The sequence below is a fragment of the Pseudorca crassidens genome, chromosome 6 (assembly GCF_039906515.1).
Source record: "Pseudorca crassidens isolate mPseCra1 chromosome 6, mPseCra1.hap1, whole genome shotgun sequence".
NCBI classification, from domain to species: Eukaryota; Metazoa; Chordata; class Mammalia; order Artiodactyla; family Delphinidae; genus Pseudorca; species Pseudorca crassidens.
The window spans coordinates 8,537,051-8,557,853 of NC_090301.1; the positions used below are offsets into that span (position 1 = coordinate 8,537,051).

The 20,803-nt window shown below is 45.7% G+C and overlaps 1 protein-coding gene across 9 annotated transcripts in view; it reads right to left on the minus strand.

Moving 5' to 3' along the window:
* Nucleotides 1–20,803, minus strand: part of ARMC9 (armadillo repeat containing 9) — a 142,050-nt gene that overhangs the window by 69,073 nt on the left and 52,174 nt on the right. For 8 of the 9 annotated variants that reach the window (XR_010944186.1, XR_010944187.1, XR_010944188.1 and 5 more), the window contains 7 exons: nt 18,319–18,409; nt 16,323–16,446; nt 14,020–14,174; nt 12,461–12,537; nt 9,817–9,891; nt 3,616–3,706; nt 80–135 (listed from right to left, as the gene is read on the minus strand). Coding sequence is in view for 6 of the 9 variants with exons in the window: in XM_067740247.1 (XP_067596348.1) it covers nt 80–135; nt 3,616–3,706; nt 9,817–9,891; nt 12,461–12,537; nt 14,020–14,174; nt 16,323–16,446; nt 18,319–18,409 (669 nt within the window). In the remaining 3 variants the exon portion in view is untranslated. The remainder of the gene's footprint in view (nt 1–79; nt 136–3,615; nt 3,707–9,816; nt 9,892–12,460; nt 12,538–14,019; nt 14,175–16,322; nt 16,447–18,318; nt 18,410–20,803) is intronic. The other variant, XM_067740245.1, reaches the window with a different exon arrangement.

Below are 20,803 nucleotides of genomic sequence, written 5' to 3' on the forward strand. Positions count from 1 at the left end.
ACTAACTTTCCAAGGCGAGGAAGAGACTCAGAATAGTTGGCCGGAGTTTTCTATGTGGTGTCAAGAGCCTGTAACTTACTTCATCATCTTCATCTTCGTCATCATCAGATTCAAGAACACCGTCCAGTAGCTCTTCTACAAAGAAAAAAATCAATGAATAACTGCAACCACAGTTGGGAGCCTTGGTCAACAAACTCCTTCAGCTGCTGCAGAGACAGGTAAACGCAGCCTGTGAGCCCCCGGGGCCAGAGCACTTGACCTGCTCAGCACCTGCCTTATTATCACTCATTGCTTGAACAGACGACATGAAAGTAAAGAAAGCCGGCGAGAAGAGGAAAGGAAATCAAACAGGAAATAGGAGGACAGAAGGAAACAAAGGCGCTGAAGGCACTGTCCAGCACACTTAGGAAGGCGGCAGATGCACCTAGACTTAACCAAACCCCAAAACCATTTCCTAGAAGGGAATCCGTAGAAACGCCAGGACTCCCGTTGTCCTCGACGCAGCCCTCATTCTGAAGGGAAGGACTCCACTGACCCGGCTGGACCGAAGTCAGCAGGTCACTCACAGGGCTCGCGGGCCTACCGTGGGCTGTGCCGTTGTCGTGGAAGCTACTTTGCATACTGGAGGATGTTGCGTCACCTGCATCTGGGCTGAAGCTTAATTACCCAACTTCTATGCCCTCCCAGCCCCTGAACAGCACTGCTCCTTCCCACCTTCGGTAAGTGGCTTTCACAGTGAGGAGGTTGCTATATTTACCAATTGTAAATTAAACCTTTCTTCTTCAAATATGGAAAGGCCTTTTTTTTTTTTTTTGAATCTCAGCTATTTCATGAGGCCACAGGCTAGTCCAGCCACACTGCCCCCTCCCCTGAGCCTGTGGGCTCAGACTCAACCTACTTTCGGAACAATGTGCAGTCCTGTGAACTCAAGTCCCTTACGAGCCTCAGCTCCTCCTCTCCGGGAGGACGGGGACACGAGCCCTGCTTCCCACACTGCTCCCTGGGCTGTGGGCCCAACAACAGGGCTCTTGAGTTACCAGCATCCCTTCTTTCCTGAGGGCCCTCCGGGAAAGCCAGCTCCGCCTTGCTCTGCCCAGTAACCAGTCAGGTCGCCCTGTCCTCTCTTTGGCGACCAGCTGGTATCTGCCGGTCCCCCTTGCTGAGCGCTGGAGTCACGGACAAAACTCCCTGCTGCTGCTGGCCATTCACTTCCACTTGTCACGTCACCAGGCCGGGAGTTCCCCTTAGGCTTCGCCAGAGCAGTCCTTCCCCTCCTGTGGGGTTAAAGTTCTAAAATACATGGGAATTTTTGTCCTTGAGGACCTTAAAACTCCACTAGAAAAAGAGTGCTAGAGGATTGAGATGGACTTGAATTAAGATAACCCATGTACATGTTTTCATGTTCACTAAAATAAAACAAGAAAGTCGATACTTTAAGAAAAAGATTGTTAAATCTAAAACTAGATTTACTAGATTAAGATTCACCTATCTTAAACTAGTAAATGTCTCATAACTCCCACTCGGCTATCAACTCCCCCTTGAGGAGGAAGACTGGACTGGATGGAAACTCTCCCGCTCTCCCTCCTCTAGGTTTAAGCATGATGCTTGTAGATTCATTTTGCCTTGATAGCTGTTGACAGGTATACTAAGGTATTTATGTGTATGTATCTGGTCCTCCACCCAAATATTCAATGACTTTCTAATTTTGCTTCAAAGTAGCAGACTCCTGGGTAATCGTCTCTGGAGTCCTGCCACTGTCCTACGGATACAGAACAGCTTCTGTGCTTGAAATGAAAAAGAACCACTGTAGGCACTCCATTGAAACTGGACCTTCCGGAGCTGAGCAGGTAGACCCCACGTCTGTCCTGAACACACAAGGTTGTAAGGCCTTGGCTCTGCGCAGGACAACTTCTTGCTAAAGCACATCCCTTACGGAAACGTAGACTGACCCCTCGTCCTCACATTCGTTAGCGTGCCGGTCCAAGGGCCAGCTTTATGTAAGAGGAAGAGATGTTTTCTTGGCCAGAGAGACAAGACACACTGCTTTCTGGCTGCCTGGGAGGAGGGAAGACTGACAAGGAAATAGAGGTGAGTGTGTCTTGACAGACCGACTGAAACAGAGTCAGCCTTGAAGGTTCCCAACCCAAACCTGACCCTGACGCTGCAGAGGACTCCTGGCCTGGGAGGGAGGTCTCGGCATAGCTAGCGACCTCAGAGCAGATAGGCAACAACTTTTCCCAGCATTCCCCTGCCTTCCCAAACTGTGGCCTACATAGAGAAGGTTAGGGAGTAACCTCGGCCAGGACTAAGGTAAGGTTTTATTTCCTTTTATTATTTTTTTCAATATGCCCGCCTAGCAGAATGGAAGTGCAAAGTCAGAAATGCAGTAGCTGCAGAAAATACAAATCTGTTCCTTCCCCACCTGAATCCGGGATGAATTATATTTGCTCCATAAAAACCAAAGGGGAGGACATTCAAGTGGAAATGGGCCCCCAGCCTGAAGGCAGCCAAGGTTTAACCTCACCGGCTGCTCTCCTGGCCGCCTCCTGTTGATGGGGAGCCCTCTAACCCCCTCCTTCTGCCTCTCCATTTCTGTGTCCCTCCGAGGCAGGGCTGCACACTGGAATCACCTGGGAGTTTTAAACACTATTCGTACCTGGGGCTCCTCCAGAGATTCTGATTTAATTGGCATGGGGTGCTACCTTGGGGGGTTTTCAAATCTCCCCAGGTGACTGCCCTGTGCAGCCCTAGCTGTGAACCAGGAGCTGGGAGAGCCACCTGTGGGCTTCTTCCAGTGAAGGGCTTCACGCATTTCCCTTTTGCTCGGCCTTGGTCAAGCTGCTGCCTTGGGATTAGAGATCAGGAGATTCATTTTTTACCTGCGTTCGCGTGAGCAACAGAATCTGTGCACTTGGACTTTCAGTGATGTGGACAAGGGCGTGCAGAAAGACGTAAGTGACAAGCTTGACCCTGGATGCTGGCAGTGCCAGGTGCCCCTGGCTTGTGTACAAGTCAGGATCAAGGCATCAGGGGGCCACAGAAAGAGCTAAGAGCATCCCCACCACCCGGTCCCATCCAAGGCTTCCTTTACCTTCCTTTCCTGCTTATTATGGGATGTGGGTGGTCCCAGTAATGGAAGGAAGGGGATCACACCCTCCCACGTTGCTGGTTGGCAACATGAATTCTTCCGGAGCGAATGAACGTGGGAGGACGAGGGCCTTTTCCACGGTGGTGCCGGAAAGATTGGCATCTGTTTTCATTATCTGACCCTCGGACCCTGGGACGGCCGCCCTAGTGGTCTGGGGGAAATAATTAGGAGGGGGAGGCCCACATAAAGAGAACTTCCAGTTAGAGAAGGGTTCTGCAACTGCTTTTGAGCTCTTTTTGTTGACTATAAGCCAAAAGTGTGATGAGAGACTATCGATCACGGGACAAAGTGGCCCTGGCTACCTGGCTGAACTTCCATTTGTGGGTTCACTTGGATCTCCCCACCTCCCTTAAGGCCTCTTGAATGAATTCTAAGACATGACAAGCTCCTCTAAGAAAGCCCACATGTCTTTCTAGCATATGTGAAAGATTCAAAGGATACATAATAGATTCTTGCCTTAAACAGACCTGAACGAAGCTGCTTGATGATAAATTCAATCTGGCGGATCATTTCAGCGTTGCCTTCTTTGATGAAGCAGCAAAGGATGTCTTCCATTCCCTAGAAGCATCGGAGAGAGTAAGAGTTAACATTTCAGTTTTGGGGGGAAACTACTTTTCAATGGAGTAGTTTCACCTAATCAAAAAAAAACACCAGGGCTTCCCAGGTGGTGCAGTGGTTAAGAATCCGCCTGCCAATGCAGGGGACACGGGTTCGAGCCCTGGTCCGGGAAGATCCTACATGCCAGGGAGCAACTAAGCCTGTGTGCTACAACCACTGAGCCTGCGCTCTAGAGCCTGAGAGCCACAACTACTAAAGCCCTCGAGCCTAGAGCCCGTGCTCCACAACAAGAGAAGCCACTGCAATGAGGAGCCCGCACAACCCAACGAAGACCCAGTGCAGCCAAAAGTAAATAAATTAATTAATTTAAACAAACAAAAAGAACCAAAAACCAAAAAACTTTTTTTTCAGGAGGAAGGGATATACGCACAATAAAAATCCTCTGCTCAGTTCTAAACATTCTTTTTGTTGTTTTTACAATTCACAAGGAAATTACTTTATTCTTGGTTGACTATCTGACCTAATCATAACACATTTATTTTTAAAAAAGCTATCGTAAAATTTTACTGTGTAAGTCCTCCTTTGAGCTTTGGCAGTATGTTGTTTGGGGAGGTGGTTTCGCTCCCATGTTTTCCCTGTAGTTATACACTGCCTACTGGATTTTAGGGCCAAAAATGGTCTTTGAAAAGTAAAACCACATGTTCAGAGAAGTCATAGAACAAATAGAACCTCTTTTTAAACAGCCATCGTTCTTTTTCCATCAAAATAATTATAAAGTCATTACAGTGTGTATTATTTACTACAAAACACTGACATCAGCGTTTTCAATTCTGACTAACAGAATTCCAGGGACATGTAGAGGTAAGATGCTGACTTGACCATAAATGTCTATTTCTCCTCCTTCTTCTTTTCTGTGGGACTTGAATGTATGGTTGGAGCTGATGAGGCCTTCTTACCCCCACGAGGGGAAAGTGTATCTGATATTGAACCCAAAGCAGAGGGAGCAGAGTACAGAGGTGCTGGTAGAGAAACAGATCAAGTGACATGTGAATCCTGATCGAGCTGTGCCTGAGGCTTGCGCCGGAAGCTTCTGCCTGGACTTTTCAGTTACCGGAGCCAGTGAGCTCCTGTTTAGGTAGGGCAGCTTGGAATCAACAGCTCTAACTGAATCAAAGCAGAAGCGCCCAGTGCACGTTTGAACATGGTGAGTTCCCATCACCTAAAGCAGAGCATTACCTTCTAGAAAGGTAAAATCTGGATTGTAGTTCTCGTTTCCCCATAAACTAGCTACGTGACCTTGGTCAATTATTGAACTCTTCCCAGCCTTTTTCCTCAACTATAAAATAAGGATGGCAACTCAAGTGGACACGAGATCTTTAAAGGATATAACTGGGTGTTGGTTATGTAAATATGTATATTTGTCAAAATGCGTTAAACTGTATATGTGAGGCTTGTGCATTTCACTGTTCATAATTATACCTAAAAAAGAAGAAAGAAAAAGCATCTAGTCTGACGACTGGCACATAGGAGATGCTTAATAAATGGTTGAGACTGTGCTTGCTGTGTCTGGTAGGGGTTTCTGGCTCAGAAGAGAGAGCTGGCAGCTGAAGCAAGGGAGCCAACAAGGTTCCCGGTGGCCCCAGAGTGAGAAGAGAAGAGGGTTCGGACAGAACCTTGGAGAACCTTTAGGTGTCTCCTGTTTTCCGCTATGATCAGTAATGCTGTGATGACTATTTTCATACATGAATCTTTGTTCATGTTTTTGTATGGAGCTTCAGAAGTGGAATTACTGGGCAAAGAATGAATATTTTTGAGGACTGTTATACATGTTGTCAAATTGCTTTCTGAAAATGCCATATCAATTTATCCTCTCAGTAAGATTTCCACACTAATTTTCTTTTCAATAAATTTATTTATTTATTTATTTCTGGCTGCGTTGGGTCTTTGTTACTGCGTGCAGTCTTTCTTTAGTTGCGCTGAGCGGGGGGCTACTCTTCGTTGCAGTGCACGGGCTTCTCACTGTGGAGGCTTCTCTTGTTACAGAGCACGGGCTCTAGAGCGCAGGCTCAGTAGTTGTGGCACACGGCCCTAGTTGCTCCGCGGCACGTGGGATCTTCCTGGACCAGGGCTCGAACCCGTGTCCCCCTGAATTGGCAGGTGGATTCTTAACCACTGCGCCACCAGGGAAGCCCTCCACATTAATTTTGAAAGGCCCGCACATGATGGGATGCCATGGAATACAGCAGACAGGCTCACCAACTGTAACGGACAACCGTTACATTTGTAGCTGATGAACACTTTTAAAAGAGTTTCTCTACAACGTGTTCATTTCCCAAGGCCGCAGGCAGCATGCTAGCATTCCCAGGCTCCCTTCAGCCAGGGTGCAGGCAGATGACCTAGGTCCTGCCAATCAAATGCACCCACGTGAGACTGATTCAGAACTGGGCAATGTGAAGAATCAGGCATACGGGGAACACACATCTTTGTGACGGTTGGGCAGGCGGCATCCCGCCCTTCAGGGACAGCAGAGCAGAGTTTCTGGCATTGCGGTGTGAGCCTGGGCCCAGGGCATTGGTGCAAGGCACAGTGGGGATATCACTGGAGCAGCCCCGTGGAGTGTGTGGGCATTTCTCCTGGCTCTGTGGCTTCTGAGCCCAGTTCCCTGGTTCTCCCAGAGACTCCGAGAGCCTTGACAGAGCATCTGGTCTGCTCCAGCCCAGGGCGCAATGTTTGGCTGGGGTTTCGATCCCAGGGAAGAGCTCCTGGCCGACAATTACTCCAGCCCTGGGTGCAGGAGGCCTTGGGGTAGCATGAGGGTGGCCCTCTTGATCGCATCTGCTCTCCGGCCCCAGACCTTGGTGGTCTCTTAAAGTTCAAATGGGCCTCAGGGCACGCATGTATCTTTTTCTCCTTTTTTTTTTTTTTATTCTTGGTATTACTTTAAGACCACCATAGTGGCATTTGGTACTAATCTAATTTTTATGTATTCTCTCTCATTTTCCACAAGCACACAAATGTTTTACACAGTTGCAAACACAGAGTTATTATAATGGCATATTCTGCTTTTATCCCTCATTACACAATGAAGTTCCCATACTGTCTCATACTGCTTTTCTTAATTATCATCTTCAATAGCTACTAGTACTGTGAGCAAAAGAACCACAATTTCATTAGCAATTCCTCTATTACCAGACATTTATGTTCTGGTTTTTCACTATTATAAAGATATTGAACTGAGCCCTGTCATGCCCAGAGCTCTTCTCTGCATCAGTGACCAGAGGAAAACGAATGAATCCAAAATATGTAGGTTTCCATAATTTATCACATACACTGCTGAACTTCCTTCCAAAAGGACTGTGCTGACACACACCCGGCACGGTCTGAACGTCAGTTCCGTCACCTCCTCCCTGGCTTTGCGTGTGAGCAGATGTTAGGGCGGTGAGATTATGGATAACGTTCTCCTCACTGTCTGGTTTCCTTTATTACTGTTATATAACAAAGGAAAAGGATGTAATACCCTCCATCAATCTAAACACCTCTTCAAGGATAAGAGTGAAATGAGAGGAAATCTCAGGGTTTTAGAAAGACTCTGGTGAAGCCACATCCTCCTTTAGAGGCGTCTCTTACAGATAAATGGTAACTACTTAGGTGAAGTGTCCAGAAGCTCCCTCCATTTGCTTATGACTTTGATCCCTGTTAAAATGCCAGAGGGAGGCGTATGCTACTTACACCTCTATCTAAGTGGTCTACGTGTTCTTTTCAAAGTCGGTAATTCAGAGGCTGTCTAGAAACTTATGTCAGAAACTATAAAGGAAGATATTAATGGATTTAACTATAATTAAAGCTGTCATATAACCAAAGCCCCATAAGTAAAACACCAATGAAAAATTGGGGAAACATTTGTGATATATGTCAAAAGATTAAAAGCCCTAATTTCCCTTGCGACTTCTTTGATCCAGAGGCAACTTAGAAGCGAGTGGCAGCCAGGCTCCATGGACGAACCCCACTCCTGACCGCATGCTCCCGGGCCGTCCCTCCCACACTGCAGCCGAGCCGGTCCCGTGACCACTTCTCAGATTGGGTCATAGAGGAGACTGTGGCTGCTGTCTTGCTCACTCTCTGACTCTCTAGGATCCCTCGGGGAGAAGCCAGCTGCCATGTGGAGAGAAGCCCTATGCAGCAGTCCCCTGGCAAGGAAACGAGGTCCCCAGACAACAGCCAGCACGAGAGCGAGCTTGGAAGCGGATCCTTGTGCCCTCGGCTCCCCGGCTGAAGTCTTCACTAAAATCCCAGGAGAGACTCTTGGCCAGCACCACGCAGCTAATCTGCTCCCCAACGTCTGTCCTATAGAAACTGTGAGGCAGTCATTTTTTTTTTTTTGAGGCAGTCATTTTTTATAAGCCATTAAACTTTGGGGTAATTTTTTATGCAGCAATAGAAAGCGAATTCAATTGTGCTGCTTAATTTCCAAACCTTTGGGGATTTCCTAGATGCCTTATTATGATGTTTATGTTTTCCATCATTATTGATTCAACCCTTTTCTGCCCATTCCCTCTCTCCCCTCTCCTTCTGGGGCTCCAATGACAGGCATGTGAGACCTCAGGATACTGCTGCACAGGGCTCTGAGGCTGTCCCATTCTTTCATCTCTTTTCTCTCTGGCCTGGATGATCTCTAAGGGCCACCCCCCTCGTGTCCGACAACAGTGAGTCTCTTTTCGCCACTTGGGGCCTGTCCCCTTCCTGCCCTTAAGTCCGCCTTCTCCACCCCTGTGCCCTGGATGTCTGCCATTCATGCTTCTGGACTCCACATCACCTCTGTTCTTTCTTTTTCTTCAACCTACATGTTTTCTTCCTTGTTCTCTGCCTTGGTTGACAATTCCTCTCTTTGACCTGAATGACCATAATGCAGAATTTAATCAAGTTTATCTTCCCCTATTCTGTATTGAAAAAGCAGATTTCTTTTTCTCTTTAGAAGCAGTAGGCAGGGCTTCCCTGGTGGCGCAGTGGTTGAGAGTCCGCCTGCCGATGCAGGGGACACGGATTCGTACCCTGGTCCGCGAAGATCCCACATCCCACACGCCACGGAGCGGCTGGGCCCATGAGCCATGGCCGCTGAGCCTGCGCATCCGGAGCCTGTGGTCAGCAATGGGAGAGGCCACAACAGTGAGAGGCCCGCGTACGGCAAAAAAAAAAAAAAAAAAGCAGTAGGCAATTAAGTTTCATTGTTTACCGTGACCACACAGAATGGATCTTAAATAAGTTTTTGTCTCTGGCATAACTGCTGATGTAACTGTAGATGACCCATTAGAAGATTTAGTAATTATTCTAAGTAAGCAAAGCCAAGTGGAAGAACATGCTTCATTGGTCTCAAACTGAATTTAGCCTGTTGTTTGATGATGGATATATATTTAATCCCTTCATTCTAAGCATTTAATACGCACACACGGTTTCACATGTCGTAAGGAAAAAGGACAAAACTCCAATGGTTTTGATTAGATCTAGAAACGTTTGTCATCTCAAAAGATGCTAATCACCTGAGGTTTGTTTCATGCTTCCAATATAAACACTAAAGTAAACACATTAAATATTCAGTTAACTCTTTTCCAACCAGACAGTTTTATCAGTTTTATCTGTTCCACCTGGTTGCTATCAGAATGCCTGCAGATTAGAGGAGTGCTTTGATTGCCCCAGGTCTCACGGCTACAATTCCTCCAGGAAGCCTGGAGGTGAATTTGGGTGATGATTTTCTCCGTTTCATCATTTTCTTGCTAAGTTTCTCCTACTATTAAATCCACAAGCATTCCCAAAGCCCTCAGTTAAAATGAGTCACTTAAATTTTTAAAAATGTCTACAACTTTCCAAAAAATAAACCTTCTAGCAACTTCCGATGCTGTGGTTCTTAATCCTGTCGGCTGGGATCCCTTGAGAATCTGATAAAAACCACAAACTCTCTCCCCAGAAAACTGCAAATATGTATTTGGGATACACTTTCAGGGAGTTCAGAAGCTATCTGAAGCCCTTCCCTGGGGCCCCATCAGGGACCCCTTATTCTAATAGCCTCTGAACGTGGCCCTGACAGAAGCTGACCAATCCACAGCACGTTTTCTTACCATTGCTCTTGCTTCTTCACGAATGGATGGAATAGAAAGGATGCTGTACAGAGCTCCATTCACATACGGCTGTATCTTTAAGGGGAGAAAAAACAGTCATTTTCAGGTTCTCAAATACCATACAACTCAAACATCACACACTACCCTTGAGAACAGCCTGGCTGGCGAGCACTGCCACCTTCACAGCTCCCTGAGCTCCAGGATGCAGGTCTCCAAATGACAGACATCTCCACTGGCACGGCCCAGGGCAACAGCTAAAACTAAGAGTTCAAAACCAAGGGCATCATTCTCTCCCAAAGTTTACTCCCGTTACATGTCATTGCTGAATTAATGTCATCCTGATGACTCAGGCTAGAACCTTTGGAGGCGTCACTGATTCCTCTCTCTTCTTACCCTCCAATGTTGGGTCTCCAAGCCATCTTTAGTGGGAACCCATCTTTTCCATAGGTGCCGCTACAGTCCTTGTTCGGACATCATCGTCCATGACCTAGGCTACATGAGACCTCCAAAAGGGTCTCTCTGCCTTCTATGTTCACCCTTTAACCCAACCATCATACCATTGCCAAGATTCTACAGCATGGGCCAAACCATCCCTCCCCCGACCTCGGGAACCTTCTGTAGAAACTACCTGGAAAGTCCTAACTCCTTATTGTAGGACACAGGGCCCTTCAACGTTTGGCCTCTGTATCGTCTTCCTCTGCTCCTTCCTTCCGGCCACTTGGAATTCACACTACACAGATTCCACTTAAGGGACTGCCCCCTGCCCCCACCCACCCACCCGACGGCACACTGTGACATGCCCTGGCCTGGTTCTAACAGCTCATCTTGCTGGGAATGCTCTTCCCATATATGTCTATCTGGAAACCTATGGTTCATCCTTTAAAACTCAGCTCAGGGGCTTCCCTGGCAGTCCAGCGGTTAAGACTCCACGCTTCCAATGCAAGGGGTGCGGGTTCAATCCCTGGTCAGGGAACTAAGATCCCACACGCCGCACAGTGTGGCCAAAAATAAATAAATAAATACATAAATAATTAAAAAATAAAACTCAGCTCAGACATACCTCAGAGGAAGCCTTTCCTAAGCCCCCAGACAGGCTGCTCTGCTCCCTGTACATACCTCCCTCTGCTTCTGCGCTGGATTCAGTATTTATCTATTTATCTGCTGCACTGCGCGGCTTGCAGGATCTCAGTTCCCTGACCAGGGATTAAACCTGGGCCATGGCAGTGAAAGCCCAGAATCCTAACCCCTAGGCCACCAGCAAACTCCCAGGATTTGGTATATTTTTAAACTTATACTTATGTCTCTCCATGAGCTCTTCAGGGACAGGACCCATGTTTTACGCACATAAGTAACCCTAACATCAAGCCAGACAGGACATGGTACATTGCAGCTGCTTGATAAATGGGCTTTCCCTTTCGAGTGGACTGCATGCTACGTACACCCTCCGCAGCAATGGGGGAGGTCTCATTTCCCACCACCCTTTTCCAGAACCGGATTTATTACCACTTTTCATTTCTGCTAATCTAATGGGTAAGAGAAGACATCCTATAGTTGTGTTTATTTTCATTTCCCTGACTACTAGCAAAATTGAAGATCTTTTCATATTTACAGACCATCAAGATTTACTGTTCTGTAAACTGTCCATTTATACACTTTGTCCTTTTTTTCCTGTTGGCTTTTTCTCTGTTTGACTATACACTTTGTCCTTTTTTTCCTGTTGGCTTTTTCTCTGTTTGACTCTTAACGTGTATCAAGAGCCGGCTAAAGAGGGCAGATCTTTGTGGAGGTTTTGGCTTCAGGTGCAAAGTGATGTCATGGTTTCCACAAAGGCATTTGTAGAAAGCGGGGGAGAGAATAATCATAGCGTGTGTTAGCTGATCCAGATCTCTATTTTATTTAAAAAGGGCTTGCCTCCCATTGGCTAGAACACCACACGGATGAGAGCAGAAGCCAGGACGGCCATCCCGCGGACAGTTCTGCAGGACTCTGACCCAAGACTGACATATGGGGTGAGCCAGCAGTGACGAGTGTCTACGCCCCAGGGAAGCTCCGGCTCGGGCCCTTGAGGGGGAAGTGCAGCCACGTCCACCGAGGATGGCTGTGGCACAGAGAGGTGAAGGCAAGCAAACAGGGCACCCCTGGGGGACTGGATAAGTGAAAGGGCAGGGCTGCCAACAAGGGGCTGCTGTACAGCAGTGAGAGTTAAGGACCTAGGCGTACAGAAGGCAACAGAGCAAGGTCCTAAAGAGACAGTGAAAATGGAAGAAAAGGATGCGATCTAGAGGGCAATGTTATTTATACAAATTGAGCACACCCATAATATTAAATATATTTTCATGTTACATACGTGTCCATGGACATATATTAAAGCCAACAGAGGAGTGTCAACATGGGGGGAGGAGTGAAGCAGGGGGAGATGACCAGGAGGAAAAAATAACCCCCGGGAGGGAGCAGTACAGGCCAGCGAACGGCAGTTGTGCTCACAAACGGGAAGCCAGGGAACAGCCTCCTGCTCTGGGTTCCAGAATTTAAAAATGATGAAAGCTCTGACATAGCTTATACAAATACTTGGAAGAGGGCAAGTGCAGCAAGTACCCCCGGCCACCCTCCCCCAAGCCCGGGGTTTACGGCGCTGACTGGGTACCTCGCGGTTTTCATGGCCGAGCAGATCCGAAAGAACTTTCAGCACGAGGCCCGCCACCTTGGCACACATGTTCTTCCCTTTAGGAGAAAAAGAGAGAAACAAAACAGGACATGTCTAAACTCAGAGGCACAGTTTCAGGTCAGGCAGACTTGAATATGAACCTTGGCTCCTCTGCCTGTGAGCTGTGTGACCTTGGGTGAGTCACTTCATCGACTTGGGGCCCAATTTCTTCCTCTGGGGTCCCTTGGGGATTATAATGTCCACCTCAAAGGGCGATGTAGAATTAAGTAGCTCAGTGTATCTCAGGATGTGAACACTAAAGTTTCCCAAAGCAATAGAGAAAAGGAGACAGGACCATGAGACAGAAAGACAGCATCAGTTTTTTGTCTTCTTTTGGCCGAGCGCCACGGCACGTGGGACCTTAGTTCCCCGACCAGGGATCAAACCTGCGCCCCCTGCATTGGAAGCGCGGAGTCTTAAACACTGGACCGCCAGGGAAGTCCCGGCAGCTCAGTATAGGGCGGCACACTCCCAGTGCTCAGTAAGTGGCGGCGGTTCTTACTATTCAGGAGGTCAGAGCTGTTCAATACACTGAAAGCACGATGAGTCAAAGGGCCATGCTCTCCTCCCAAGTGCACAGGCCATCACTTACAAATCCTCCAGCTATTTCAGGAATTCCAAACATCATCATGACAATCATTGCAAATAAACTGATGATAATAAAGAAAAGCCGATTATAATCTGATAAATGTTTTAAAGCTAGGAAATTTGCATACGCTATGTTTTTAAAAGAGAAGATTAGTCATTTAGTCAGTCAACAACACACAGTTAGGTGGTTCAGATTCCAAGGCGTCTGAGGGTGAAGGAGCTTCTAACAAATACCCTGAGCTATTTATCCAGGTAACCTCCCAACACCTTCTCAACACCTTCTCAGACAGAGGTCAGCCGTGGGCCGGACGTGGCACCTCTCCAAGGAAGCTTCTTCCATCCCAGGGAACAGATCATTTAAGTGGGATGGAACCTGCAGGAAAGCTAAAATCACTCCCTTTGTTGATCAAGACATAAATGACCTAAGATGTCACATGGGAATCGCTGTCTGTACGAGGTGGAGTGGGGAAGGCGACTGTGATTAAGAGCAGGAAGCCTGGTTTAATGTCACTGCTCTGTCATCAGCTTAATCCTGTGGAATCTTGGGAACATACTTCTCTGTCTTCAGGTAAAACAGATCATAATTCTTCACTTCCTACCTTTGAATAATGCAATGAAAATGAAGAAAAACGTAATGTAATTCAATCTCCTCTTAATGGGTACTGCATATATATGCAGTATATATATATATATATATATATATACACACACACATACATATACGTATAAATTATTCTTTCCAAGGCCAGAGTGGTATTTTGGCTTTAGGGATTCAATAGCTTTATACCTAGCTGGACATGCTTCACACTCTTTTTCTGTTTTGAGTTTTCTGGGAGGGAAACGGAAGGCAGATCACATCAGGCTCGTGGGTACTCCAGAGCCTGGGGGCAGGGGGACGGCAACAGTGAGACCTGTGCTCCGGAGGCAGAGGTTCATGAGCAGGGCCACCGAGTACTCGAGCGTGTAGTCTGACAGGCAGTCAGGCTCCTCCAAGACGTCAATCAGCCAGAAGATGAGGCCATCTTGAATCATCGCTGTCTGCAGTGGGCGCCTAGGATGAAACAGCCTGCAGGGAGTCAGCAGGAAACCTTTCATGTGACAGTACATAGTAGTGTGAATGCCTATCAGAAAAGAAACTGCACGGAAGTCACGGACCCTGGCGAATATCTTACTGTTAGACCTGTACAACGGAAACTACAACAATAAATTCTTTACCTTTCAGGGATGTTATTAAAGGTTTAAAGAAAAATAAGGCAGTAAGGAGACTTCCTACTCTGAAAGTTTCCTTTTCAATATTTAGAATTAGCAGCGTAGTACTTCAGATACTTAATAAATATTTATTGATAGCTTTTGGTCTACTTAACCCAGGAAACAGAGTCATAGAAATGGTTCACTGACAAACAGATTTTTACCTGAAGTCTAGTCTATATAATGTAGTTTAGGCACTCTGAGCTATGTAAAAGTAAAGAAACACAAAAAAGAAGACCAGCTCATATAAAACCAGCTCAATACCATTTTGATTCAGATCTCTATAGAGTAAGGCTAGTTTAGTAACCTGGGTAATACAATTTATATGGAATTATTTTCTACCCAAGGTCCAGGTGTAAAATCTTACAAAATTCAATGCCTCATCATAATGTGTTACAGTGGATGTTATCATGTCAACCTTAAGAATTGACGGGACTAAGCACTATCATAACTAAAGTTATTAAATTTCTAAAAGTTTTTCAAATACAGTCAACATCAAGCTAAATCATCTTTATAAACAAACAGAAACATGTTCCTATGATCTGAGGAAGTAATAACTCTGGAGATCATTTATAGTTCTTTCAATTCATGTAGGTAGAACGAGCAATTTTCATCAGCAGGGACATGGCAAATAGTAGGAACTACATACCTACAGCTTTCCTCCCACAAAACATATACACACTTAGAATATGTCCCTTTTCAGGTTTTAGTTTATTAGTGAGAGTCAGTCAGATGTTAACCACATCTGGTGGGAAGAAAAAGTTAGGGACTGAGAGAAAAAGTTAGGGACTCAAGGTACTAAAATTCTTAGTAGTCAACGAAAAAGTCAGGTGGTCATCAGGGAACATGGATTCTGGAAGAATTAGCATATGACCCAGCAATTCCACTCCTAGATACCTACCCAGGAGAAAAGAAAACATGGGTCTACACAAAGACGTGTATGCAAATACTCATAGCAGCATTATGCGTAATAGCCAAAAAGTGGAAACAACCAAGATATCATCAACTGATGAATGAATGCACAAAATGTGGTCTGTCCACGTAATGGAATGTTATTCGGCAACACAAAGGAACAAAGTACTGGTACCTGCTACTTGTATGAACCTCAAAAACAAGTGAAAGAAGCCAGTCACAAAAGACCACACCAGTACAGGTAAATCTACAGAAACCAGAGTGGTGGTTACCTGGGGCGAAGGGATAAGCATGAAAAGTGGCTACAGGTAGGCATGAAGTTTCTTTCTGTGGTGATGGAAGTGTTCTAAAATTAGACTGTGGTGATGGTTGTACAACTTTTGGTGAATTTACCAAAAATCATTGAATTGTACACTTAAAACGGGTAAATTTTGTGGTATGTAAAATACACCTTAATAATGCTGCCAATTTAGAAAAAAAAAAGGCTCTGGGAGGACGTCAGATCTGCTTCAAGAAGAGGTGTCTGAGTTTTAAATCTCGAATGTGGAGCACTCCCAAGTCACGACCAGGTCCAGGCTGAGACGACAGCGCAGGCGGCCGAGATGGGTGACCAGGAACCGGGAGGCTCCACCCCTGACTTCCACAGAGCGACCTTCCCCCCCGACTGTGACCGCGCATCTACACGTGCCTCCCCCACAGTGAACTGTGGGCTCTTGCAGGTGGAGGCTCTCTCGGGGTGCATTCATGTGCTTATCTCCAAACCTTGCACGTGGCCTGAGACACAATCTAGCATCTAGCACCTGGTCAGCACGAGATAATGGTCATTAGGAGAACAGACCAGTGCTTTAAAGTGTAGGAGCAGGATGGTTTAGGGGATCCGAGGTACGCTTTCCAGCTCTTCTTCAGAAAGTCACCCAACCTCTTCTAAGCATTCACTGAAAAATATCACCTGCATCTTGGATTGTCACTGGGACCAAATAAGCACAAAACAGTGGCTAAGAAACCCCCAAGTTGATTTCACAGGCGCCACCATGACCTACTGCACGGTCAGCACCTGAGGCTGAACTTCTGCAAGGCCCCGAGAACGTTCTCCCGAGTGATGACGTCCTTGTCTTCCTCCTTCAGCCTCTCTTCCAGCATCCGCAGCACCTTTGTGTTCTGGGCAAGGTAGCGGCGACCTAATAATATAACCAGAGATGAACAAGGGAGAGAATTTATCTTGTGTTTAGTTCATGCTCCAAAACCACTTTCTGTGAAAACTTTGCATATAATGCACGTAGAGTTTGGGTAATTTTATGTTCTAGAAAACTTATTAAAGCATATTTCAACTGCAAGTTGGTTTTACTCAATCAACTATCTAATGAATGGAAACCACTTTTCCTGTCATCTAAACATGATTCATCACTGTGTTCTTGTGCGGAGCACTGTCTTTTATTTACCCAAAATCTTTTTTTTTTTTTTTTTAAGATTTTTTTTGATGTGGACCATTTTTTGTTTTTAAAGTCTTTATTGAATTTGTTACTATACTGCTTCTGTTCTATGTTTTAGTTTTTTGGTCGTGAGGCCTGTGGGATCTTAGCTCCCTGACCAGGGATTGAACCCACACCCCCTGCACTGGAAGGCAAAGTTCCAACCACTGGACCGCCAGGGAAGTCCCTACCCAAAATCTTGAACCCAAAAGTCATATCACAAGGAAAAAGGGGGTGATGAATCTGTGTGTTATGAACCCCTTAGTCTTAACAACAGAGGCAGCCCATTGTGCTTTCTGGACACACCCATGGCCTGGAGAAGAAGTTAGGAACCATACCTGGGACCCTATCACTAGCCTGTTGTGAACTTGTATCTTGATACAGATGACATTAATTTCAGACATAAAGTTCAACCATATTATATGAATGGTCCTTGGCACATACCCTGGCTTATCATAAAATGTTTGTTAAATGGCTGGAACAACAAACAAACGAATGAAAAAACTTTTGGAGTGTCATACAGTCACAATTTAAAACTCCCATTATTCGTGTTAAAAAGAGCTCAAACAAATTAGAATTTATGGGAGGTAATGGCATTTTGTAAAATCATTTTGAATTAAATTATGGTGGCATGTTATTTGGGGAATTTTCAAATCCTCTTGATTTAAAAGGATTAGTGTTTTGAAAGACATGGTATAGTGCTTATTGGGATCACTTTATTTCACCAACCTTATTTGGTCTTAAGTAGAAAATGATAAAAAATGCATTACCTGCTATCTTGAGAGCAATCTAAAAAGTACTACGTTACAATACCAGAAAGTTTACAAAATAAAACCAAAGGCTAACAAAATAAACTCCCAAACCATCAAAATTTGCTCTGACATAAGTTACAGTAATATGACAACAACTAAGTTTTTCAAAAGACCTTAGATGCATTAAACAGTAATAAACTGAGGAATCACATGCCATTGCTAAGAAACTTGGGGAAGAATGTGTTTTCACAGGGAAAGACACATCCACAAGACCTAGCTCTTCTCTTTGAAGGTATCAATGAAAAAAAAAAAATGTTGCCTGCCGTATCAGTAAGCAAAGGATGTTGCAGACATCACGCCACTGCAGCCACTCTGGACGGTGAGCCCTGAGGGGACTCAGGATGGAGACCAACGGGCTGCCCACTGCCAAGCCCTCAGCCCCTGCAGCCACCCCCAGCGGTGCACCCTGAAGAGGTTCAGGATGGGAAAGCACAGGCTATGGCCCTAGATCGCTGAGGTGCCTGTCAAAGGAATGATTTCAGTGAGCCCAGACTCTTGCATCTTCCTGTACACAGAAAAGTGCTGAATTCCTTAACTTGAGATGTCTGGTTTTCTTTAACAGTAAGCTTTTGATGCTCTGTCTACCTCATCTTTGCTGCAAAAACTCTTTTATACCCTGGCTCCCCCCCTGCCTCTTCGGAGCAGTCCCTCTGAGCTATGTAAGATGCTGCATCCGGGCTTAAGTCTTTCAGTTTTGTCCACCAAATAAAACATAATTCTCAGCTTTTCATTTTTTTCCCTCAGTCGGCAAGGAGAGCTGCCGTCTCACCTTCTGCCAGGGATGCAAAAGCGTTGACGAGCCTGGCCATGTACTGCCGTACCACCTCGCTCTTCGAGTGCAGCAGCTGCAGCACACTCCTCTGTGGGAGAAAAAAATAAAAAAATAATTTAAAAAAATATATATATATCAATCAAAAGAGGAAAAGCAATGAAGTGAAAGAAAAGTGAGAGAGAAGCATATGTCTCCTCTGCAGGTCTGCTGTTCTCTTCCTCTGAGTGAACTTATTAGAGGTGATTCGGTCTTGATTTCCAACTGATTTTTTTCTGAGAGTTGGCAAAAAAATATGTTTTTCAGACTTCCAAATTTAGAAGAATTAATTATTCGAAGCACTTAGAATGGTGACTGACACCGAGTAAGCAACACTACTTGCTATTACTGTTGCTGATGTCCTTCCAGGTAGAACAAGTGATCCAACACTCGTCTAACTTCGCTCCCTCCAAAACCACCATAAAACTAAATGGATTTTTTAAGGAGACAAATCCTCAAGGACAGAGAGGACAACACCATAAACCACCATAAAACTAAATGGATTTTTTAAGGAGACAAATCTTCAAGGACAGAGAGGACAGCACAAGAAACTATAACAACACAATCTTGGAATCAGGAATGCAGGATGGTAACAAACTTAGCAGACCCGAGAACGCCAAGCGGGCAATGAGGAATCACCAGCTTACGTCACGTAACCCTCAGAAGTCTCGAGAACTGGGGGGAAATCAAGAAGAAGGAATGAAAGCTGTGGAGGCAGCAGCTAGATGCCCCCCGCGCTGCTCCTGCACAGCTGTCCTCCCGTTCACCTCCCATCACACATCTGGGAGTGCTCTCTTTTGAGGGCAACACAAAAGGTCTCTGGACGGAGGACAGCAGGCAGAGGTGAGCAGGGCTGCCACACCAAAATGGAGCAGGGGTGGTGCCTAAAAGCAGGATAAATGCTCGACAGAGAGCCACCTCCGTCCTCTTCCCCTACCTGGCTCTCGGAACACTGCCAACCAGACTGTTACCTTCTAGGCAGATTAGAAGACACTTCCTGGAGGAGAATGACCAGCCCTGGAAACAGGGAAAGAACTAAAGTTTCTGAAATCAGAGGTTCCCAATAGATGGCCCACCAGGGTCACCCTCAGTGGAGCTCTATGCCTACAGGCCTGACCCTCACCTTCAGAACCACCAGTCAGCTTTTCAGTCCCTCCACTCTAAACATCAGGAGATAACCAAGGTCTACCAGGAACTCAAGGAAAGTTTCTAATGTGGAAAATAAGGCCAAAACAAATGGGGCAGGGGAGAGAAGCAACTTGGAGGAAATGAGACTGTGCAGGGAGAAGAAAACTAAAAATAGACAAAAATTTGTCATTAATATCCTCAGAGATATAACTGTATCCATGAAACAACAGAATGCTACAAAAAAACACAAAAAAGGGAAATGAAAAACTCTACAGGAGGGTTGGAAAATAAAGATGAGGAAATCTCCCAGAAAGTGGAACAAAATGAAAAACATGGAAAATATGAGAAAAAAGATAGAGAACCAGTTCAAGAGGCCCAACATTCAGAAAGAATGAACAGAGAAAACAAGAGAGGAAATCATCAACAAAACAACTCAAGAAAAGTTCCCAGAACTAAAGTTGTCAGATTGAAAGGGGTCACAAAGTGCCCAAAACAGTGTCAAATACACATCATGAAAGGCATCAATGGGAAATTCATTAACACTGGTGAAAAAGAAAAGATTCAACACGTTTCTAGAGAGAAAAAAACAGGTCACATACAAAGGGTCAGGAATTAGAATGGCCTGGGACTTTTCAACAGCAACACTGGAACCTAAAAGACAATGAAGCAATATCTTCAAAATTCTGAAGGATAATTATTTACAACCCAGAGTTCTATACAAAGAATAACGATATTTTCAGACATACACAGTCTTGAAAAATATACTCCCCATCCATCCTTTCTCTAGAAGCTATTAACTAAAGGCTTCACCAAGAAGACAATCCGGAATATTGGAAACAGAGATCCAATTCAGGAAAGGGCTGCAAGGAATCAACATACGTTTGGTGAAAAGAGATTTCTGGAAGGCAGCTGTGCCCCAGATGTGGAGGGCCACCAGTACAGGCTGAATGACTGACTCAAGAGAGTAACATACCAAAGGCTGTCATCCCCAAGATGCCTATTGCCACTGTACCATATTCATTTAGGTAAAATTTTTATTGAAATATAACATCCATACAGAATATTGCCCAGATCATGAGTGTACAGCTTGATGACACGTGGGTAACCGGTAGTCAAATCAAGAAACAGAACATTGGGCTTCCCTGGTGGCGCAGTGGTTGAGGGTCCGCCTGCCGATGCAGGGGACACGGGTTCGTGCCCCGGTCCGGGAAGATCCCACATGCCGCGGAGCGGCTGGGTCCGTGAGCCATGGCCGTTGAGCCTGCGCGTCCGGAGCCTGTGCTCCGCAACGGGAGAGGCCACAGCAGTGAGAGGCCCG